Here is a 25,257-nt window from a genome sequence, read left to right as displayed (position 1 = left end):
GTAGTATTACATTTGGAAGGGCTTCTACCACATAAGACTATACTTTCCTCAAAAAAAAAAAAAAAGCCTGAACACATTTTTAAATAGTCATAAATTATTGCCATTTCATTCTTCAGATACAAGCCCAAAGAATTTCAAGTGATTCACTGAGTTTAAAAAAAGGGCAAAAATACAGTACCTAACTACTTGAATCCTATGTCCTAGACTGTGCTGCCTAAAACAAAAGAAAATAACAACAACAAAAAATTTTTTTAAAAGCAAATGCACTAATGAAAACTTTTTGTTGAAAATGTATTTCCTGCCCGGCATTTTAAAGGTCCATGAATTTTCAACAGTTTCCCAGTAGGTGTAATAAGTGCCTTATGCTGGTCACACTCAGACTGTGGGGTGTCACTCGAGTTTGGCTGTCCCCCAACAAAGCAGCACTTCTCGTCAAGTTTCTGCAGCGTCTGGTAGGCCTTACCTTGTCAGATGATATGTTTTAGAAGTTATACAGCACCCACCCTGCCATTGCCCCACCAAAAAAAAGGAAAAAAGCGGCATCCCATGAAAGAACACTGAAAAACTAAGTTAATGCTAGAAACATTTTGTTCCTTCAGAGATATGCAGGTACACTTTATAAAGTCATCAGCCAAGGTGGAGTATAAGGAATATGCAGACTCCAACACGTGCCAAGATGAAGCCACAGGTGCCCTAAAGCCGATTCTGGTTCAGGGCAGCCCATGTGTGTCAGGGTAGAACTGTGCTCCACACAGTTTTCAATGGCTGATTTTTTTTGGAAGTAGATTGACAGGCCTTTCTTCTGAGGGGCCTGCCCTCTGGGTGGACTTAAACCTCCAACCTTTCGGTTAACAATCAACCGTGTTTTATGTTTGTACCACCCAGAGACTCTACATAGGTGACAGGAGAGAAAAAAAAAAAAAAACTATCACTACTTCAAGATGTACTTTCAGCTTTTAACCAATGAATTACTCACAAGTACTCACAAGTCTGTATACGAGTATGTCAGTTTTACAGTGTTTCTAACCAGTTACTCATCTATTTCCTGTGATATTTTAAGTTTATCAACTCATTGAAAGCTTCATAATACTCGTAAAATATACTTACCCTACAGGACATTCTGCGGCCTTTATTTCCTCACAGTCATCATCTACCCAATGTGACTCTCCTATACAGAAAAATGGGTAAATTTATGGGTGAGTCTAATTATAAATGCCACTCAGAGCCTTGAGGAGCACATTCTGGGACCTGTGTTGCTTATGGGACACTATCTAAAAAGAAATTCTGAAATAAAACCTAGTGTCTGTCTTGGCTTTCTAAAGTACACTCATACATGGTGGGAAAGCTACGATTTAATAACCCCAAGTGGTGTTTATGCGAGCCTTCAGAGTCTAAATGGTTTGTAGATAAAAAACACCAGTGGCGTCAGTGAACAAAATTTCATGTTTGTATCCCTCCAGAAATAAACTGTTTGGTCATTAGCTGGAACATTCTTTCCTGCCACTGAACATCTCGAGGCCATAGAAAGCGTGGTACAACTTCCCTTTAGATGGGAAAAAAGAGCCTTAGAATAGACAAGGGATAAAAAATAGGAGGTGGAAAATTGCGAGAGGCCATTTGTAAACGCATCCCGTGTAAGGTCCTTGAATTTTGGAATAAAAACCAATGCTATCTTTCACTTTTATCCTTCTCCAATATCTAAGAGTATAAACCTAAGTCTTTCAGAAGTTATTCTTTTTTAGATAGAGAACAGAAAAGGGCTGAAATTATAAAATGAGGCTTTCTTTGGAGAAAAATAAAAATTACCCCCCAAAAATTTTTGCCTTAAATTGTCCTAAGGCAAATAAAAATCATGCCTTGAGTGAAAGGAAAATTTGTATCCCAAACGTTGCAGAAACTGCTCTGATGTAAAGAGCACTGGAAATCTGCCACGGTGGATGAGACTCTTAACTACTAATGACTGTGTAAGCAATTACTATGCTCCTTAAAAGGGGGAAGCTTTACCACACATGTAAGAACCCAAGGCATACGTATTGGCCTCACAAAAGTACTGGAACCAGAATTTAAAACCAGAAAAAGCCGATTCATAATGATTCAATGACTGATGATACTTAAGTCTTTTCCTCATTTATTTTTTCTTCTAATAGCTTTGTGACTTACTGGTACATCTACTACATGGAGAAATAAGAAGAGAAAGGGAGTAAATCCACAGTCAACTTTAGGCTTCCTCAACAATTATGATAATGGTTCGGGTAGGGGGAAATTTCCAAATTCAGGATTGATATAATACCCTCTTGCCACAAAACAGCACTGCACGTATTTCACAGCTGTGCTGCTTTTTCTCTGAAATCTTTTAACAGAGACTGTGCTGACATGTTCCGTGTCACTTTGTGGTACCACAGAAAGGAAAAAAAAAAAAAAAACAGAAAGGAAGCAGGATTTAATTCAGAAACTAAAAGTGACATATACTTTATATAAAGATTCTTGGGTTTTTCTGTTAACTTCCATAAATGCGAACCTTGGAGGCATAGTGGTTATGAACTACAATTGCTAACCAAAAGGTCGTCGGCAGTTCAAATCCATCAGGTGCCCCTTGGAAACCCTCTGGGGCAGTTCTACTCTGTCCTCAGGGTTACTATGAGTCGGAATCGACTTGATGGCAACAGGTTTGTTTTTGTTTTTGTTTTCTATAAACAGATGCCACAGCAAACCCCTAAAAACAAGAACTGCATCTTTTATATTTTCTGCAGACCTCTGACTGTTATTAATTATGAGAATAAAGAAATCATATTCTATAATCAACTGTACAAGGTCAACACACAGGGATGTACGGCTTTGGGGTATAATAGGAGTTGCTGGTGCCCTGATTCTTTTTACTAGCATGTTCCCCTACCCCTATTCTGCAGCCAAGGCCTCAACAGCTTACATCCCCTGCGTACAAAAGCTATGCTCCCTTTTTTCAGGATAACAATTTTTCAGAGCCCACAGTAGAGCAGGCAAAGTTGAGACATTACCTAAAACGGGGTCCTTGCTCCTGCCCCACCCCACACACTCAACTTCCATATTTTGCTTCCCTCGTTTCCCTACATGGTTCCCCTACAGAATACTCCCTCAGTAAACCACATGTACTGAATCCCTGCTTCAGGCTTTGCCTCTAGGGAACCCAGCCTAAGTCCAAGACAGGAGGTCTTTAGAAATCTCTTCATTATTTTGGTTCTATCAAATTACAGGATTTGGGGTTATCTTCTTATTATTTCAGATCATGAAATGCAGAGTGGCAAAACTAAGAAAGAAGCACTAGAAATTAAAAAGCACAACTCGGTTGCTCCTTCCAATCCATATTCAAGGTGTTACATGCATAAGACCCAGGATCTCTTGGAGCACCTCCAGCTTTTACTCTTTCAAAGCTCAGGCCATTCTGAGCAAACACTTGCCTTGGCAAACCACATGGTAATTGGTACAGCAGTCTCCCTTGGCCAAGCAGTCTTCTGAGCAATGGCAGGCGTTTTCTTCATTTCTTCCTTCTCCACATCTATCCTTAGTACACTCCCAGCCACGAGCTGAAACCACCACAATAAAACACTTTCACTGCTTCACACAAACCAGATGAAAGAGGTCACAATTGCTTGGAAGAGTTGCCAGTGAAAAGAGCTAGGATCCCAGATTGTTTAATCTCCTTGTGAAATTTGAGTTGGCCTGAGGCCCAGATAATATTTGGAGGACTTAACAAATAGAACAAATTTCTAATTTTTCAACTTCAGATTACAAAGTCTAAATGCAATTTGATTCCTTCAGAAAAATGAACGCTGAAAGGCAAGGAAGTATCCCTACCATTCCCAAATTGTTCTGAAAGACCCAATAAAATGTATCGTATCTAAGGTTTGTGATAGGGCTACCTATCACGGTAGGGATAGTCTCCATAGTTTGGCTCTTTTATCTTCAGAAGTAGCTTCACTTCACTTTAGTCAGCTTTGATTTGAATACAAATGAAGGGGCAACTAAATGCCCTCCACCTGCTATAAGATATATGAAAGTTAAAGTCCTAAACAGATCTGAAGTATCTAATGAGGCATTCACATACTCAAATGCCAACCATTGACCAAAATGTGGCCCTACCTACAATGACAGGTCCGAGTCCCTACTTTCAAGGAGACTGGTGAGTGGATTACAGATTTCTGTCTGAGCATATTTGATTGAGAGCTCACAACTCAACCCTACCAAGATCTATTCAGAAAAGTAATACTTTCATTTTAAGGAAAGTGCTGTATCAGTTGTTTGATTTTTTCATCAGCTAGACAGTAAGCTCCATGGCATGGGAAATCACATCTCTGTTTTCACCATTTTATCTCCAGCACCTGAGATTGTGCCTAGCACGTGCTAGGTGCTCAGTTAATATTTATTAAATGTCACTGAAAATTACCGTGAAACTATAATATGGTTCTTTAAATTCAAGGTTGCTGTATTGAGCAACATCACAGATAACTCATTTGTTCAATAAACATGTAGTGCCTTCCATGTTCTAGGTACAGGGGGTGTATCAAAGAACAACACAGACAAGCTTCCTGTCTTCAGGAGGCTTACATTCCAATTGGAAAAGACAGATCATAAGCAAGTAAACCAATAAATAAGATAACTTCAGAGTGTGCGAAGTGCTTGTGCTGGAAATAACAGGATGGCATTGATAGAGAACGATGAGGTGGGGTGAGAGGGTCTACTTCAAAAGAAAAAGAGACGCAAATAATGACCACAGCTAAAAAGAACCTTCTTTGAGTGGAGCTGGTATGGGAACAACCGTTAATTACACAGAGTGGCTCATACAATCCATAAGCATTCAAGAAACAAGACTAAAACCCACACTTAATACAGGCCAAAGCAGGGTGGCAAAACCAAGGTGTACAACAGCAGGGAGTCTTTATGTCATTTATTTGAGGAAAAAGTTTCATACCTGTCTTCAAACAATGCTCATCAAAGTCATAGCAGCAACTGCTGTAGCTCTTACACAGGTTGTCACACCGACAATCAGGGGGTTCAAGCTCTTGAAGTTCATAGCATCTGCCCTTGCAAGATCCGGAGGTGCTGACATAGGGGGAGTCTGATAACACTGCAAGGAACAAGAGGCACAGGCAAGGGGATTGGGGGGTGAGTCTTGTGACCACAGAGGGGAGGCACTAGGAAGCAGTGCAGTGTGGGGATGCAGGCTGACTCTGGATCAGGCTGACTCTGACTACGTCCCCTGGGCAGGTTACTTAACATCTTTGAGCCACAGCTTCCTCATCTGTAAAGTGGAGGGTTAATAAAAGTAACTCCAAGTTGTAATGAAAATGAAATGAAACAATCCATGAAAAACACCTAGCAAGGTGTCAGATAATCTAGAAGTATAACCAGTGTTGGCTATTGGTTTTATTTCTCTTAACAATTATTATTACTACAAATCTGTGCATGGTTAGTGCCTCTGTGGAGCTAATGATGTCAACAGAGAATAGTACTTTGGGCTATACACTTAGAAACAAGAGCTCATTTGCCTCTTTAAAAATCCGTAGCTTTTTGTTAGGAAAATTGAACCCACATGTTATTAGAACAGGCTGAGGCTACGGGAATGGAACAGAAGACTTAAGTTCTCTTCCAATGGTAACATCTACACCTATAGCTTGGGTTACTCAGACACAAGCTCCACAGTCTCGACTTGTCAAAAATTTAACACCTCTCTTATTACTTACATATGATGTAATGATAGATCTAGAAATGCCAAGAATCAACTAGAAATTTTGAAAATAGAAATTCAGGGAGATGAAAATTTTACACATTTGCAATATACAAGCAATAGCAGTAAAAAAGGACATGGAAGCTTCATTCACAATAATACCCAAAAGGTAAAATATCTTGATACAAATTTAATAAGACATGTGAAGAACACATACGACACTATATGAAGAACACGTGAAAGCTCGACAAAAGAACATTTTGAAAGATCCATTTAAACAGAAATACATACTGTCTTGGAGATAAGTATATCGGTATGGTAAAAATATTAATTCTTCCTAAATAAACCTAAACATTAAATGCAAGCACACACACACAAAAAAAAAGTTTTGCTGTGATATTTGTTTTTTGTTGTGATATTCATTCCTTTCAGGAGGATTTCTTGAGATTTGAGAGTATATTAAAAGTTTATCAAAAATTAATAAATGAAAATAGAAAAAAGGAAAAGTAACTTGACAGAGACTAGAAAGTAAAATGTATTCTGAATTTACATAATCAAAACTATTTGCTACTGGAGAAGAAGTAGATCAGTAGAGGTGAAGTACCAGAAATACAACCAAATATAGGAGATTTTATTTTATAATACAAGTACCATTTCAAGTCAGAAGAAAAAAGGATTAATCAGTAGAAAGGCTGGACTACCTGGGTGATTAGAAAAAAATAAGCTGGATCCCCAACCCAGTTTACAGCATAATTAATTTCTGATGGCTAGAAAAACATGAACAGTGGCAGAACTTAGTAGGAACACTATTTTTTGCAAAACCGACTCGACGGCAGTGGGGTAGGTTTACCAACACTTAAAAATGCCTGTGGATCTTTGACTCAGGAATTCCACTGCTAGATCTCTCATGTAAATTTGCAAAAGTTTGCTGAGATATATTTACAAAAGATGTTCTTTGCAGTCTTTTTATAATGAGGAAAAAAACCTGAAATCAACCAAAGTTGTTTGCTCCCCTTGAGAAAGAATCATTGTATCCATAAGTAGACTATTATCCAGCCCTTAAAGAGAAAGTGGTAGGTCTGTATGCGCTAATATGGAAACATCTATAAAATACATACTCGTTGCCACTGAGTCAATTCCGACTCATAGCGACCCTTTAGTAAGGGTTTTGTTTTGTTTTGTTTTTAAGAAGAGCCTTATAGTAGTAAATATTATCTATTTTGTGTTAAAAATAGAGCTGAAGATAACAAGTATAAAGACAATTAAAAATAGAGGTAGAGCTGGATGTGAGAGAGAAAAGACAGGAAGGGAAGAAGGGAAGAGAGGGACAAAGGATTGAGAAAAGGTACAGGTCTGCATAATTCTTTAAAGGTGCAGCCTGCATAATTCTTTAAAGGAGCAGGTGTGAATAAACTTTTTCATCCATAAGAAACTGTTTGCAGGAATTATCTTTGGAGAAAATGACATTGAGAAAGAGGGAAGCAAAGACACTTTTACTTCTTAATTTTGACGTTTCTGTAGTTCAAATCTGTAACTTTTACATATATTAAAAAAACTACTACCATTGACTGAATTCCAACTCATAGTGACCTCACAGGGTTTCCAAGGCTGTAAATCTCTACGGAAGCAGACTGCCACATCTTTCTCCCAAGGAGCAGCTGGTGGCTTCGAACCACCAACCTTTGGGTTAGCAGCCGATCGCTTTAACCACTGCATCACCAGGGATCCTCATTACATATATTACTTTATAAAATATTCACTGCAAGCTGTCTAGTGTCTTTGTTTCCTTGCTTCTTCAGCTCTGTTTATCTTTCTCTCTCTCTTTCATGTTGTCGTTAGTTGTCATCAAGTTAATTTTCAACTCATAGTGGCCGCATAGGGTTTTCTAGGCTGTAATCAACATAGAGAAAACAAAAATCCTCACAACTGGACCAATAAGCAACATCATGATAAATGGAGAAAAGATTGAAGTTGTCAAGGATTTCATTTTACTTGGGTCCACAATCAACACCCATGGAAGCAGCAGTCAAGAAATCAAAAGACACATTGCATTGGGCAAATCTGCTGCAAAAGACCTCTTGAAGACCAAGGTGCACCTGACCCAAGCTGTGGTGCTTTCAATCACCTCATATGCATGCTAGAGCTGGACAGTGAATAATGATGACTGAAGAAGAATTGATGCCTTGAATTGTGGTGCTGGCGAAGAATACTGAATATACCATGGACTTTCTCAGTCCCTGGAAAAAGACATCATGCTTGGTAAAGCAGATGGTCAATGAAAAAGAGGAAGATCCTTAATGAGATGGACTGACACCGTGGCTGCAACAATGGGCTCAAGCATGGCAATGATTGTGAGAATAGTGCAGGACCAGGCAGTGTTTAGTTCTATTGTGCACAGGGTTGCTGTGAGTCAGAACCAACTTGAGGGCACCTAACAACAAAACAATCTTTTATGGAAGCAGATCACCAGGTCTTTCTCCCACAGAGCCACTGGGTGGGTTCAAACCACCAAATTTTTAGTTAGTAGCCAACTGTTAAACTGTTGTGCTACCAGGGCTCCTCCCTTCTTTTAGAGATATATATAAATATTAAAAAAAAAATATTAGCACATATTATATATAAATATCCTAACAAATTTTATTTATGACATTCTATTTACATGTTCTTAATTACATGTTTAAGTGTTTTCCTTTTTTTACCATTAGTATCATTATTTCTAAAATCAAGTGGAAAAAAAAAAATAAAAGCAGGAGAACAGATGTTAAATGATATTCGTAGGTTCACCCAAGCCATTTATCTGAACAGCCTGTTCACTGCTTAGTCCTTTGTCCTTCCTAAGCCAGAGTCACCTAACTCTAGCTTTTATGGCATCAGATCAGTTCAACTAAAGCAAACAGATTCACTAGACCATAAGGATGTGATATGTTTTTGCACGGTTGATTCCGGGATGTAAAAATACATACAAACTGCACTGGTTAGGCTTAGGAAATAACGTCAGGTTTCCAATGCAGTGCCTTACCTCTGATCTATAAATCATATTTTTCTATTGACTTTGGCCAACATATCAACAGTATACGCTGGACCATAGGAAGCTATGGTAAAGAAGAGGTAGAGAAGTAAAAAGAGAAAAAAAAAAAATCTATAGTAAAAATAAAGATCAGAGAAAATTTATAATTGAATTATTCCTTTTATTAAGAGTAATGCTTAAACAGAATCATTCCAACAGCACTTCAATAAATTCTGAGTAGTATTCATACATAAATCTGCTTAGCTATGCTTACAGCTGAGATAATCAGCGAGCTAAAGGTATATCACAGGTTCCTTGTCCTGTCTCCTCTTCTTTATGGTGTCCTAGCACGCATTTGAAATGTCCCTCTGTGTTTTGCTTCCCCCATCATAATTTCTTTTCTATTCCGTTCTTTACTTTCAATATCTGAATGAATTTTTGCCCGTTTTATTGGCCTTTCTTTATCCAGTTCAAACCTACCAGCCATTCCATGGGAGAAATGTGTGCCAATCTGCTTCCGTAAAGATTACTGCCTTGGAAGCCCTATGGCGCAGTTCTACTCTGCCAATAGGGTCACTGTGAGTAGGAATCAACTCAATGGCAATGGTTTGGATTTGGGTTTGGAATCCTTACAGAAGCAGATCACCAGGTCTTTCTCCCACGGAGCCACCAGGTGAGTTTGAACCGCCAGCCTTTCAGTTAGCAGCCAAGCACTTAACCGTTGCGTCACCAGGGCTCCTTTACTGTACCTTATTGATGGTCAAATATGGACAGGCTCCCTGACTTATTTTAATTCTAATCTCAAAAGTCTGCAAAGCCTTCCCTTTTTTGGCGTAAGTCTCAAGAATATTGATATGAACACTTTGGTTCTATAGCCTATTGGGAGATGTGATGAAAACCACATGATCGACACACTTGGTATTCCATAATTTTCACCTTAGATCATTACTGAGACATCCAAAAACATAGGAAAAAAAACAAAAAACAACACACACACACACACACTGAAGAATCTAGTCAGAAAAGTGATGAGTATGAAGCTTGGAGTTTCTCAGCCAGCATTTTCCAATACTTTTATGAGCTTCAAATTCTATTTCTGCTATTTCCATTACATATTCGAAATTATGTTTGTTTGTTTGTTTTTACTTCCAAGATACAATTCAGCTCTAAATCCAAAAAATCCATTGCTGTCAAGTCGATTCCAACTCATGGTGACCCTATAGGACAGAGAAGAACTGCCCCATAGTGTTTCCGAGGAGTGCCTAGTGGATTCGAACTGCCAACCTTTTGGTTAGCAGCCGTAGCTCTTAACTAGTCCACTGCCAGGGTTTCCAATTCAGCTCCAGAATCTTGAAAAATAAATGCTGCAGGTCTATACAGATGCATTTTTTTTCCTCAAAATAGAGACTTCAATTTAAAAATAAGTATGTGTATATAGTCGGAAAACCTGGTAGCATAGTGGTTAAGAGCTACAGTTGCTAACCAAAAGGTCAGCAGTTCGAATTCACCAGTTGCTCCTTGGAAGCCCTATGGGGCAGGTCTACTCTGTCCTATAGTGTCACTATGAGTCAGAATCGAGGCAATGGCAATCGGTTTTTGGTTTGGTTATGTGTATATATGTATGGATGTGTGTGTGTGTGTGTGTGTGTGTGTGTGCGCAGCACAATTCTATGCGTTACTTGTTTTTCACAGAAACGTGATTCCATGGTTTAAAGAAACATCAGTGTAAAACCTGATTTATTTCATTCAAATTTGTAATTCATAAATCACAGCTGTGGTGAAGATATTTTCACTTAGTTAAGCAAAACCTTATTTCTAAAATATTCCATCTTATCATTTACACTCAGAGGTAGCATTACAGAATTCTGATAACATTTATTCCATAATATTGGGAAAAACTACTGATAATTTCACTAGACTATTAGAAAGAACCTAATTCATGAGAGAGTTATGACCCACACATTACTTCATCCTGGGCCTTCAATCGTATTTCCCTTGAATCCTTCCACAAAACAGAAACTTAGATTTGGATGTTGGCCAACTTAGAAGCACTATTTAAATTTGAAAACATTTAGCTTAAGTAAAAGCTGGAAGATTAAGTTTTGTCTATTCCTATTTTTAGGATTTGAGATACTGCTCTCTATCTGTTCCTTCATTCTCCTTGGTTCTCAGCCCAAATGTCTCCAGGAAGTAAGCGTAAAGACTCGAAGTGGGTTACAGACTTGGTTATGTCACCTCCTTTTCTCAAGAGCATTAAAGGACTGGTTCTCCTGTGTCGGGAATCCCTGGGTGATACAAACAGTTAAGTGCTTTGCTACTAACTGAAAGGTTGGCAATTCGAGCCTACCATGAGGTGCCTCAGAAGAAAGGTCTGGAGATTGCTTCTGAAGGTCACAGTCATGGAAGACCCATGGGAACTTTACTCTGCAACACATGGGGTCCCCATGAGTCAGAATCAACTCAACGGCAACTGGTTTGGTTTTTTTCTTCTGTGTCTGCCTGCCCTATCTGAAGTATTTGCTGTAGGGAAGGAGAAGGGCAGAGAAGGCAATGCCATCCAAGTCTAGAATTTAATGCTGTTGATGCCTCTTAAGTGCATGATTCATTTTTTCTGGTCATGCTTTCAAGATGCCACCCAACCATTAGATTAAATACTATATTATGTTTCATCTTGAATCTATGGTTCATGCTTTCTGGTCATATTTTCTTGTAATAAGTAAAAATTCTCATTTTTTCTTGATACATTGACCTCATCCCTTAGCAAAGTGGCACTTACACCCAGGCCTGTATGTCAGTATCTCTGCTCCCTAAATGCATGACATCACTTTCTATAAATACCCACTACTGTGCCATCATTGTTTTCTCCTTCTATTCACAGCTGCTGGTTCAGATTTCACAGGTCTTTTTTTTTTTTTCTTAACAAATAGGTCCACCTAGAAAATTTTCAAGCATCTACACTTACACTGCACAGCATTTGGAAATACGACCCACTCTACTTGAAAGCAGATTTCCATGTGATTTAAATAAATCAGTTAAAATTCTTAATTCAACTTCTAAATTACTCAAACAGCATTTATGATGGTAATCAGTGGTTAAGACTGATTTGCAAATCTGCTACCAATGAAATGTTGTCATTTTAAATGGCAGGCATTGTGAACTTGATAAGGTGTGTATTTAGATAATGACTTCCAAGCCTAATTAAAGAGGAATTAATTGTATCAATATATACTTAATACCTTATAATTCTTATCAGTATTAATACGGCATTTCTCTTTCAAAAATCTTTTCAGATACGTAAGGGCAACATTATCCCCATTTTCCAAATGGGAAAATTAGGTCTCTAGACCTAATTTTAAAAGTCCCTTAAAGTCTCTGGCTCGTGCAAACGGTCAACATGCTCAGCTGCTAACCAAAAAGTTGAAAATCCCAGTCCACCCAGAGGTATCTTGGAAGAAAGCCTTGGCAATTTATTTCCAAAAAATAAGCCATTGAAAACCCTATGGAGCACAGTTCTACTCTGACACACATGAGGTCGCCATGAGTCAGAGTCAACTGGTTACTGGTGAAACCTAATTTTAGCTACTAAAGGCCTGTGTAAAATTTAGATCATCTGACTAAAACTACAGTAACTTTTTCATTAACAAAGCATTTTTCAAACTTCGGTTCACAGGTTCCAAATTTTAGAAGTTTCTTCAAAAGTTCTGATTTTGGAAGACTTGTTGATTTCTGTTGATTCAAGAATCTATGTTAAATTCTATTGAAGACTGAGATTTCTAGGTATGCAAACCAGAGAGAGGACTCTACGTTCTGAAGACATGAAAAACCACTATACCACATCCCTATACAGCTAAGGATGGAAAAAGTCCGTGCCCTCCTCAGATTCAAATTCAGGTAATTTCATTCCACTGGGTTAAATTCTCCCTGATTTCTTCATCAGAGTTTGCATAAAGTCATATGACGTAATATTGCTCAGGGGAGTTTTCCTCTCAGAGTAATGGCTTATATATCTGTCAACTCCAAAGTCTCCTATATTCAGCATTCCCGCTGCTTAAATAGTTTTCCATTACAAAACGAGCCTACTGAAGTTATCAAATGAACATAAACCTTCTCATTCCTAATACCATTTTCTGTGTTCTCTGTGATTTACAAAGAAAAACTTTACTCATAAGTTGTTATGAGTGTGAAGGAGAGTACCAAGCTTTAGTAAAAACAGACACCCCCTAATACCACAAACAGACACAAATGCACACACACACACGAGTGTGCACACACTAGTACACACACAAAGTTTTAAGGGCAAATCAAATCAGCCACATTAGGTGTATGAGACAAAGGTGTCAAACTGCATTGTTATTTGCATTCTCTTTGAAAATGTATTCCAGCCGTCTTATTGACTTCAGTCCTCATTCCTTTTGCGTAACAGAACTAAATCAGCTATGCTTTTTTCAAATTTTATTTAAATATCTATAGGTTTTTCATAATCTGATAGAAAAAATCCTATTCCAACATTACTTCTAACAGATCACTAGGTACCAGCAATAAGTCCCACGAACAAGTGTGCTAGTTAATTAATTATAACGGTTTGTTTGCACTACCACAGCCTTGAGGCTAACACCCTAGTCCATAGTACAGCAGCAAGGGTACGTACAAGTGCAGAACATTCTCAGCTACTCTTGAGGACTCTGAGAAGCTACAACGTTTAGGAAACAAGACACAGCATGCATTGAATAGAGGCCCCTGTGCTCATCAGCCTGAAGTTGCTCACTTATTAATATCATTTGTGTTTCTTCTATTTGTTGAAGCAACCTTGAAGAATTGAGCTTCCCTGGATTTCTCTGGTGCCTAAAAGGGTTGTTGAAAATGGGCGTGACCACTTTTCCTCCAAATGTCTATTTCTAACAAGAGTTCACCCAACGAAGGTTTTGCCAGCAGTCAGGATAACCAATTAAATGTATCATTTGTGTGAGGATTTCTGTAGGCACATGTAGGAATAAAAACAATAAAAGTGCTTAAAATTGTGGAAACTATGCTCTTACCCAGTTTCCAAAATACATCTGTGGTCCTTATTCAGGAGAAATCAATCCCAGTGCCTAAACAGTAGTTAAGTGACATCAAAAGAAAAATTAAAAAAAAAAAAGTTGTGCAGGCTTACAAAAACCCTATATTTCAGACTTAAATTGTGTTGTATCATAAGACTAAGCTTCATTTAGGTATGAGTTTATAATATACTATTTTAAAAGATACCACAAAGGCCTAAATTAGTCAATGATTTAATTAAATGATAATTCGAGAAGCTAATATTTTATAGTATATTCATGACCACTTAGATTGTATTTCGGTATTATTATTATAATCAAAAGTAGCGTTGATTCATTAGTTCATATACCTGTTTCCTATAACATGTGGAAATAATACAACATGTAGAAAAATACTATAAACAAAATATTTTTAAGGATTAATAAATCTGGTCTAGACTCTTCAAGTTCTCAAGTAAAGAGCACAAAAATTCAAGAGAAAAAGAAACAGAATAGATAGGATAACAGCCTTTTTTTAATCCCAAAGAAAAATTAGCAATCATCTAGGCCTGCCCTTCATATACTGTTAAGGGAACAGACTTCACAAGTGGCCAGCCCAAGACCACACAGCAAGTTACAGGGGTCCAGGTGTGAGAAACCAATTCACCAGGATTCCAGTCTAGAACGTTCATGACTCTTTTCTAATAAAGTTAACTTTGAAAATGACGAGTGGCTTGATTCTATACATTCATTCAACGACATTTAATTTGCCTAATATTCATTTTAGCTGAAGTAATATATTAAGGCAGAACCTGGGTGGCACAAATAGTTTTAAGTGCTCACCTACTAGCTGAAAGTTTGGCCACTCAAACTCACCCAGAGTTGCCTTGGAAGACAGACCTGGCGATGTGTTTCCAAAAGGTCACAGCCTTGAAAATCCTATGAAGTGCAGTTCTACTCTGCACACATGGGGTTCACCATGAGTTGGAATCAATTCTACAGCAACTAACAAAAAAATATATGAAGACAAAGCAGGAAAACAGCTCTTTTTAGGGTGCAGGGAAAAGCTCCAGCAGTATGTTCTGAGCTGCTAGCCTGCCCACATGACTGTACTAATTATCTGATTCCTGGTCTATGCAATCATGATCAGTGTCAATAGGAATTCTACTCGTCTGCAACAAGAAGAGGCGTTTGAAGACAGCATTTGTTACCAGTAAAAACAGTATCATCCAGCCCAGCAATCCACTCTCTTCTCCCTCCCAACAGAAGATAATTCATTTTGAATCAGAACTACAATAAGATGCCATTTCACCCCTGCAAAATTGGCAGTGATCAAAAAATCAGAAAACAACAAATGCTAGCAAAATTGTGAGGAGATTGGAACTCTTATACATTGCTGGTGGGATTGTAAAATGGTACAACTACTATGGAAAACAGTATGGCGCTTCCTCAAAATGCTGGAAATAGAAATACCTTCTGATCCAGCAATCCCACTTCTAAGTACTTATCCCAGGGATATAAGAACAGTGACATGCATAGACATATGCATACCTAGGTTCATTGCAGCATTATTCACAGTAGCAAAAAGATGGAAACAACCTAAGCGCCCATCAATGGATGAATGGATAAACAAAAATTTGATACATACATACAACTGATGCCTTTGAATTATGGTGTTTGCAAAGAATATTGAATATACCATGCACTGCGAGACGAATGAACAAATCTGTCTTGAAAGAAGTACAGCCAGACTGCTCCTTTGAAGCAAGAATGGCAATAATTCATCTCACATACTTTGGATATATGATCAGGAGGGATCAGACCCTGGAGAAGGACATCATGCTTGGTAAGGTAGAGGGTCACCAAAAAAGAGGAAGACTCTAAAGGAGATGGATTGACACTGTGGCTGTAATAATGGGCTCAAGCATAACGATTGTGAGGATGGCGCAGGACCAGGCCGTGTTTCATGCTGTCGTACTCAGGGTCACTATGAGCCAGAACCGACTCCACAGCACCTAACTACAGCAACAACACATACAATGGAATACTATGCAACTATAAAGAACAATGAGGAGTCTTCAAAACATCTTATAACACGAATGCATCTGGAGGACATTATCCTGAGTGAAATAAGTCAATCACAAAAAGACAAATATTGTACGGTTCCACTATTATAAAAAGTCAGGAATAGATATACACACAGAAAGCAAAGTTTTTTGATGATTACCAGGAACAGGAGGGAGATAGAGGGGGAATTACTTTCTAGATAGTAGAAACTTGTTGCTTCGGGTGATGGGAATAGCACTCCCAAATATGAGTGAAGGCAGCACAACTTGACCAAGGTAAATAAAGACACTAAAAAGTACACAAGAATAAGGGATAATTTCAGTAATTGTTATAACGTATACAATTTTGCAACAACACCAAAAAATGTATGTGTGGTTCCGTAGGCCGGTATGGATGTGTACACGTGTACAGGAAGGGATACATGAGTAAATGCACGTGCATGCGTAGGTGTACCTGTAGGCATATGTATACACACATTTGTGTGTGCTGCATATATACCCACATACGTACCAAATCACATAGGGGGCAAAGTTACAGAGGCTTCCTAGACACATCCAAACAACTCACAGGATTGGTTTACTGGGTTAAAAGGCTTGGTACCATAGTCTCAGGGGACAACTTAGTCAATCGACATAACATAGTTCACAAAGATAATGTTCTACATCTTAGTTTGGTGAGCAGTGTCTGGGGTCTTAAAAGTTTGCGAGCAACCATCTAAGATACAACTCTTGGTCTCTACTCACATGGAGCAAAAGAGAATCAAGGAAATCAAAGTCACAAAGAAGAAACTAGTCCACGAGACTAAGAGCCCTCAGGAACCACAACCTCTTCTAACCTGAGACCAGAAGAGCTAGATGGTTACCACTACCAACCATTCTGATCAGGGACACAACAGAAGGTGCCAGATAGAATGGAAGAAAAATGTAGAACAAAATTCAAATTTCTAAAAAATGCCAGACCTGCTGGACTAATAAAGACTTAGAGGAACCCTCAAGACTGTCACCCAAAGATACCCTTTGAACTTGGAATTGAAGCTATTTCTGCAGCTTACCTTTCCGCCAAACAATAGATTGGTTTATAGAATAAACAACACCATCTGTGAGTGATGTGCCCCCTTAAACAATTAACTATATGAGACCAAAGAGTCAACAATTATCCAAAAGCAAAGGCGAGATGGCAAGGAGGGGAAAGGAAGCTAGACTGATGAAACAGAACAAACAGAATGGAAACAATGAGAATACTGACACATTTTTAAAATCTGTAACCAATGGCATGAGATAATTTATATAAAAATTGTTAAAAGGGGACCTAATTTGCTCTAAACTTTCACTTCTTTAAAAAAAGAAGACAATCCATTTTGTCCATTTGGCTGCCTGGGGCTGCAGTTTTTACAATCTATTTTCTCATTCCGCACCCCAACCACACCCCACTTTGACTCACTAACCCACTTCTAATATTATCTTTCAACCCGCTGGCATGACTCAAAACCAACTCACTTGATGTAAGGAAGACTTACTATTCCATCAATGACTATATCATAACTTGGTTAATAATAAAAGCTCGTGCTTACTAAACAGACAGCAATCAAGTCAAGAAATACAGAGAAACATGAAATTCACAGGGAATTGGACAAACATGCTGGGATGTCAGGGAAAGTCAAGAAAATATTGCCCCCTAGAGTACCCATTACTTAAAATGTAATTTTTATTCATAAAACCATCAGCAGCTCCAATTTCCAGGAAATTAACCAACTCATTACCTAAGACTTGGTCAGCTAAGCCCCCTCAGTGTGCACAAGGAGCTCCTTTATAAGAATTCTCACACTGCTTATGGAGCAGTGTATTGTAAAAGGAAACGCTTTCGCTACAGTTCTATTAGTCAAGTCAAGGTAACGTTCCTTATACCATAAGAAAAAACAATGAATACAAGTCAACCCTGTAATCTCTTTTAAGCACCTACCTTTATTTAAGCTTTTTCCTATTCTAGGTAAATCTTAATCTTATAGAGTCCTAAATTTCTGAAATTTCACAAAGACGGTCACTGCCTTTTTCACTTCCATTCCTCCTTTTTCTTAGGTCAGAACTTTCTGGTGGCAAATATTGCAACCTGTCATATAGCAACAGGTCAGACTCATGTATCTCCAATATTAAGGCAATACCTGTTCTCATTGTTTCTGTTTTATCATTAGAGGTCTATTAACAAGAAGGAGATTTGACGTTCTCTAAATTTCAGAGTACAAAATTTAAATAGCCAGTTATCATAAGTATGTAATCATAAATATTCTTTAACGATAACTACATTCTCTCACCTGAATTATCCACATAGCTCATTTTATTCCAACGAAATCTGGGACTAAAATTCGTTTCAACTGCAAGCTTATCCTAAAGATGGATTTCTTGATGAGCTTATATTGACTATGTGTTTTATAATATTTTTAAAGGGTTAAAATATGAATAGTTGTTACACTTACCTGGAGGAGGGCCTTCATCCCATCCTTCCGCTCTCTTAGCTCTATTTACTGTGTACCCTAAGCAGATATTGACTCCAATGGCAAAAGTGAACAGGGATATCACCTAGGAGAATAGAGATCAAGTTGTCAAATACAGCTTTTGTTGTTGCCGTTAGGTGCCTTAGAGTCAATTGACTCATAGTGACTCCATGTGACAAGGGCTGAACTGCCCCATAGGGTTTCTTAATTTTTTTTTTTAATTGAGGCAGCACTTTCTGTTGCATTTTGGAAATTGTAGGATTAGGTGGTGGTGTTGAAGTCAACTGAATTGCCTTCATATAATTTGATTTAGTCCAAATACAGCTAGACAGTACTAAATCGAATTATACCAAGGCAATTCAAATGGCTTCAATATCACCGCCTAACCCTACAACTTCCAAAATGCCTCAGAAAGTGCTGCTTAATTTAAAATAAAAAAATATTCAAAATCGTTAAGAAACCAATCCTGAAGGTCATGCATTTCCACTGTCACTCCACCATTCCCCTACCTGAGGCGACAGGAAAGAGCTTCTCCTGGCCATCTCAGAGGATTCTTGGAAAGTCTTTTGCAGTGTGTTCTCCTTCCTTACACTGAATGCACTGCTTTGGGGCGCTGAGTTCAGACTATTAACTACAAGTAATCCCACCTGGGAGGTTGACAGGCTCCTCTGATTTGTCCGGGGCTTGATTTCATCACAGTCTGTTCACAAATCGCAGTGCCGAGCTGAAGAGGCTGAAGCATCACCCTGATTCTCCCCACCCCCTTATCGGGCCCTCCCCTAACACACAGCCACTTTCATGTGGTTTCGGATGCATCGTGAGGCTTTCTTGTGTTGCTGCAGCCAATACCAACGCATGCTCGTTTTCCTTCCCTCAAAAAACAGGAGTTTTAAAAAAGAAACCAAATGTCTTTTTACCCGATCAAAATGAAACAGAGCTGCAGCAGGATTTCAACCAGCTTGAAGCTTCTAAGGTTTACAATGTAGTTATTCAATGCAGTCAACCTCCCAACTTTTTTTTTAAACCAGGAAAGTTTTATAATTCATAAACCTAACAACTTACCCCATCTTTCCCATATTTATTTTTCTGGCAGTTTAAACGACCCCGTCCCTCTGCCACATTCTCAGCTCCTCCTGACTCCTCAAATATTTCTCACGATGAAATCTCCCCAGATTGTAACTAACACAAGAGATAGCATTATTTTTCCCCATGTTGTTCCTAGAGCTTAGAGAAGTAACTTTTATCAAATTACTCGGAATGCCAGCTAAGCAGCATAAAGTCCTTCTGCCCCATGAGGAAGGACAAACAACTTCGGTTTCTCCCTCTTCTTCCCAAAAAAGCTGTCAGCTTTTGGGGGGGAGGGGTGTCTCTTGGAGAAGGGGGAGAGCTCTATTAGCAATTGAATTTAGGAAGGAAATCACAATGGCAGTGAGAATTCAAAGAATTGCTTCTCTAGTCATTTCCCAGTTAAATTATCATCTAGCCACCACACACTGTGTCCTTTGAGGCTGTTGTGAGTTTTCAAGTCTTTTCACTAAGCAATTTGCCAACCCTGACACTTAAAAAAGAAAAACTCAGGTGTCTATATCTGAAAGTTGTTTCAATATTGTTCACCTTTAGGATTCATTCAGCTGAGTCGAGAAGGCTTGTTTGTGGTTTTACCTCACCAGGCCCGGTGGCCATCATTCCTGCACAGCGCATGTGTGTGCGCATAAACAGATACAGGATTCAGCGTGCAACAAATCACTAACGGAGCAGGGGCTCTGCTCAAAGAAAACACGATAGCACAAAAGCAAGGACTTGTTTATAGTGGATTGCACAGTAGGCCTGGGTTTTATTATGTATTCTAGAATTTAGTAACAACTAATTGAAGAAAGAAAATAGACTGCCAAACTTTAAGGGGCTTTTCTAAAATCCTGTTTGTGTTCCACTCTTGCAGACATGGCAGGCTTATGGATTTTTTCTAAGATATTTTCTATGCCTTCTTTTAGTCTGTATGCCATACTGAAATGATTTGGAGTTGGGTATTTAGCAAGGCTTATAAAAGATGTTAACCCCATGGAAGATTTTTCTACTATTTATGTTGAACTTCAAGATGCAAGCCTACCATTATAGAAAGGGGACAAATACAAAGCAAAAAAGAAAATATCAAAGGAATCCTGCGATACCACTTTATGCCACAGTGTTCCAAATGTTCTAGAAACTAGCCTTCCTTTTGCCCTAGCTTCCCCAGCCCCCGCCAAAGAGCCTAGCAACTTCAGACTTTGATATTTGATTGTAGAAACTCAGCTTAAGGACAATGAAAGTTCCTCTTAAAAAAAATTTGGTGCTCAGAAGCTGAACGTCATCCATTAACTAGCTGTGTAGGGGAAAAGCCTGAAATTTAACGCCACGTTGGTCCATAATTGGCTTCTGTACAGCACTTTTTACACTTCGTCTCAGAGAATTGAGCTCAGCCACTATTGCTGTTAACTGTCCTGCTAAAAACTTTTATCTTCTACCAGGTCATTGTGCATAAGGAATTCATTAACATACACACACCATATATTAACACATACCATCTAACCAAAAAAAAAAAAAAAAACAATAATAGTCAGGCATAATGTTGCTACAAGATATCATTATAAATTAACTATCAAGAGGATGATTGAAGCCTTTAACTCAGGCATCAAATCAACTACAAAACACAGTTACCCCTAACTAACTAGACCTGAAGGAGCCCTGGAGGTGAAATGGTTAAGCACTTGGCTGCTAACCAAAAGGTCAGCAGTTCAAACCCACCAGCTGAAAAGACCTGGGGATCTGCTCCCATAAAGATTACAGCCTAGAAAACCCTATGGGGGCAGTTTTACTTTGTGACACGAGGTCGCTATGAGTCAGAATCAACTCAACAACACCCAACAACAACATCTAGAGCTCAGAAAACCAAAAACCCTGATGATGCATAAAGTAGGTGTGGAAACTCAAGTACAATGACAGGAATACACAACATGAGGAATGTAATTAATAACACAAATTGCACACGAAGAAAATGTTGAAACAACAAATATTTCTTCACATATATTTGTACCATAGGAAGGAAGGAAGGAAGGAAGAGACTGGAATGTAGTCCAAAGCCTTTTATTAAAAAAAGAAAAAAAATTAAGAAAGTTCACCACTATTGTGCAGTTGTCTAGTGTTGCTATAACAGAAATACCACAAGTGGATGGCTTTAACAAATAGAATTTCATTTTCTCACAGTTTAGGAGGCTAGCAGTCCAAATTCAGGGCACCGGCTCTAGGGGAAGTCTTTCTCTCTGTATGGGCTCTGCGGGAAGGTCCTTGTCTCTTCAGCTTGCTTCCTGGTTCCTCGGAGGTCTCTGTGTGTTGGCATCTATCTTACCCCATCTCTGCTTCCTAGCTTGCTTGTTTAATCTCTTTTATATCTCAAAAGAGATTGCCTCAAGACACACCCTACAGTAAGCCTGTCTCATTAACATAACAAAGATAACACGTCTTTTGAGGGGACAGAATTCAATCCATAACATGTGGTGTTTCAGATTTTGATATAAGGTCACATGTGGCTAGGTCAGTAAACAAGAAACTGCATGAGAGACTGAAGAAATTAACTTGCAGCATGGTTTATTAATCCAACCATATTTCAGAGAACACTGCCCCCTGGCAGAAGAAAATTCAGAACTATAAATAAATCTTTCAACAGACTCAGCCCCTAGAAATCACTCTGTGGTTCTCAAACTTTATTGATATGTGTCCCTCCCTCCTCAAGATTCTGGTTCATTAGGTCTTGAGGTGGGGAAGAAAGGGGGAGTTGGGGGTCAGACAAGAGTGGGCACAACAGATTATTCTGATGCAAGTAATGTAAGGACCACATCTGGGGAAACAGAACATTAAACTACTCTGAGTTAATTTGCTTATGCCCTGAGTGTTGAATTGCTTGGCTTGATTCATAATGTAATCTTGCTATATTATTAATAGCATTCACTATTAATTGGGCACTAAAGTTGAGATCTCTTAATGGCAAACCATGGTTGTGTCTCCATGGGAATCACCTCCAAACTGTAAGCAGCAGAACAGTATTTTATTTACTTTGCTATCGGTACAAAGCAGCAGTGTGTATATTGCTTAATTGCAACAGTAGATGCATTTATACAAATGCACAGTCTATCTTTTCATAAAATGATTCTATGAATCCTTGTTCCCAAGCCTTGATTAAGATAAGAGAGCCTGAGGTCTAACAGTGAGATTTGAAAGATACAGGATGGAGGGTTGTCATTCTTGCCACGCCCCTGCCCGGTCATGACGGAGTTTTCATGGACTGATTGAAACTTTACATGCTTCAGTTTCTCGTTATGCAGAATTAACACGGCTTGACTTACTACATTATTCCCAGATTACTCCTATGACTATGATGTTAGACAATTACTGACCACTCCATTTTCAGCAGTATCATTTAGCAGTCCTCAGGTGGCACTTGACTACTAGCTGAAAGCTTGATGGTTTGAACCCACCCAGAGGTGACTTGGAAGACAGGCCTGGCGATCTGCTTCCAAAAGGTCACAGCCTTAAGAAACCAATGGAGCGCTTCTACTCTGCATACATGGGGTTGCCAGGAGTTAGAACTGATTCGATGGCAACTAACAACAAGAACATATACACTCTGAAAGTAAGTACATAGCACCCACGTGTATTCTCCCTATTCTAGTTTGCAACTTAGAGTTAGAGCTTGTCTAAAAATTCTCCTCTGGTTGAGGACGATAAAAAAAAAAAATTCAGAATAAAAAAAGTGGGCAACAGTTTTTTGAGAGGGATTTACCAATCTAAATTGAGCAGAAAATTATGACTGCTGATAGCGGAACAAGCTGGCTCAAATGCTGCAGACAGGTAACTCAGTTGCTCCTGTAATCCAGGGCTGCAGACTCAATTCAAGGAGACACCACTTAAGGATCCAAACCACAGAAACAAAGCTGTATTGCTAATGGATGGCCCCAGGGGCTTCTCCAGTGGAGGAATAGCACACACCTGGTCAAATGTAAACAGGATTTGTGCTATTAGTTATTGTAAGATTGAAAGCTGAAATCAGCACTGTCACATTATTCCATGACTTCATTTTACAGGATAGATCTCCATGTCTCACGTTTACTCCCTATGGACTCTGAACGTGAACACTCACATCCAAACATTCTCCTCCAGCTATGACTATTCAATGATTGCACAAAAATCCATTAGCTCTCAATGCGTAGCAGGCATTGTTCTAACCATTCGCACTACACAGGGAGCCAAATCACACCTTTGTCTTGATCAAATACATGCAGAGATAAATGTAAAACTGCAACTGTGGCAAGTGCAAACATGCAGAAGAAGTACATGGCGCTACAAGAACATATAATTCAAACTTGACCTAGGCAGAGAGGTCAAGAAAGACTTCGTGGAGTAAGCTTCGAGTGAGCTGTGATCTGAATGTTGGTGGGGGTAATTAGATTAAGAGAGGAGGAAAGATGTTCTAGATGGGGGAACAGAATGTTCTGTGTAGAGTGGAGGCATGGCACATCCAGGGGATGAAAAGAAGGCTCGTCTGATGACTCCAGGGAGAAGAAAAGTGAGCATGGAATGAAGTGAAGCTGGAGAGGTTAGGAGAGGCCAGCGCATGAGAGGTCTTGTAGATCATGTTAGGCTGCATTCTCTTTATCCTAAAAACAATGGAAAGCCTTTAAAAGGCTTAAGCAGGTGGGGATGTAATCAGATTTTGAAGCATTAATCTCTCCACAGTATGGATATGAATTGCAGGGAGTCAAGAATGAATACAGCAGGTCAGTCTGGAAACTATAACACGATCCAGACAAAAGATGAAGGTAGCTTGTATTCAAGAGGGCATAGTGGTGATGGGAAAGGAGAAAGTGGGAGAGTTAAGAAATGAAAGGCTTGTTAATGAATTGGATATTGGGGTTGAGGGACAAGAAGGTGTTAAGTGTGACTCCTAGGTTCATGAATACTTAGTAACTATGATGACCAAGGAAATGCTGGTGGCAGAGTGGTTAAGCATTTGGCTGCCAACCAAAAGGTCAGCAGTTTGTAACCCACCAGCCACTCCTTGGAAACCCTATGGGGCAGTTCCACTCTGTCCTGTAGGGTCACTATGAGTCGGAATCCACTCAACAGCAACTTTTTTTTTTTTTTAAATGATGACCAAATATATACTCAGTAAACTAACTTCTTGAGTTTTCATTGGATTATAAGAAAGATATATAGCTACGTACCAATTTGCAAACACCCTAGAATTATAGAATTAAATAGTTAAAACAAGGGAATATAGCTAATAGCTTTAAAACGTCCTGCAGAAATTTTTAAAAATCATCTCAGGCAGTTGATTTAAAGTAACATTATATTGGACTTTAAATATTGAAAATACATTTATTCATTGAAGTTTGTTTGTTTGTTTGCTTGTTTTAAATTACCGTCAGGAAATAGTTCAACTTTGTTGTTTGTTTTAAATTACCGTCAGGAAATAGTTGAACTTTGTTCCTAAGTCTAGCTTATAATAAAACATTTTAAAGCTCAAAACTCAATTTAACTAACTCTATTTCTTTCTGGCCACTATAAAACCTGCATTCTAACTTTCTTGGTGAATGGAAAAAGGTTGTAACAGTTTGGCTCAGCAGAACATGTGTGAGCCTCATGAAGACTTTCATCTTTAAGTCAGCTTTATAATGTGACTGTACAATATGTTTGCATGAATGAGTGGGTATATGACTGGAGAAAATTTCCTTACCATAGGGTTGAAGACTCTCATTTTTACCTTCCAGTCTCACATAAGCAGGCTGAGAATTATTGTCAACTCCACTTATAGATGAAGAAATTGAGGCTCAAAGAGTATGTGACTTCTCCAAAATTGTAAAAAAAAGTGATGGAGCCAGGTCTAGAAAGCAGGTCTCCTAAACCATCTTTAGTGTTCTTTCCACTACAGCATGATCTCTCTCCATTA

General features: G+C 38.7%; 1 protein-coding gene across 7 annotated transcripts in view; it reads right to left on the bottom strand.

The window, feature by feature from the left end:
* ENPP2 (ectonucleotide pyrophosphatase/phosphodiesterase 2) overlaps nt 1-25,257 on the bottom strand; it is a 136,399-nt gene that overhangs the window by 67,221 nt on the left and 43,921 nt on the right. For 3 of the 7 annotated variants that reach the window (XM_049853870.1, XM_049853871.1, XM_049853872.1), the window contains exons 2-5: nt 18,261-18,363; nt 4,946-5,101; nt 3,435-3,560; nt 1,108-1,168 (exon numbers count right to left, since the gene is read on the bottom strand). In XM_049853870.1, coding sequence (XP_049709827.1) covers nt 1,108-1,168; nt 3,435-3,560; nt 4,946-5,101; nt 18,261-18,363 — 446 coding nt within the window. Of the gene's footprint in view, nt 1-1,107; nt 1,169-3,434; nt 3,561-4,945; nt 5,102-18,260; nt 18,364-18,787; nt 18,991-25,257 lie in introns of those variants that run through there. The other 4 variants (XM_049853873.1, XM_049853875.1, XM_049853874.1 and 1 more) reach the window with 2 other exon arrangements.

This window comes from Elephas maximus, chromosome 15 (assembly GCF_024166365.1).
Source record: "Elephas maximus indicus isolate mEleMax1 chromosome 15, mEleMax1 primary haplotype, whole genome shotgun sequence".
In the NCBI taxonomy this organism is placed as follows: Eukaryota; Metazoa; Chordata; class Mammalia; order Proboscidea; family Elephantidae; genus Elephas; species Elephas maximus.
This window is presented reverse-complemented; position numbering and strand designations above follow the sequence as displayed.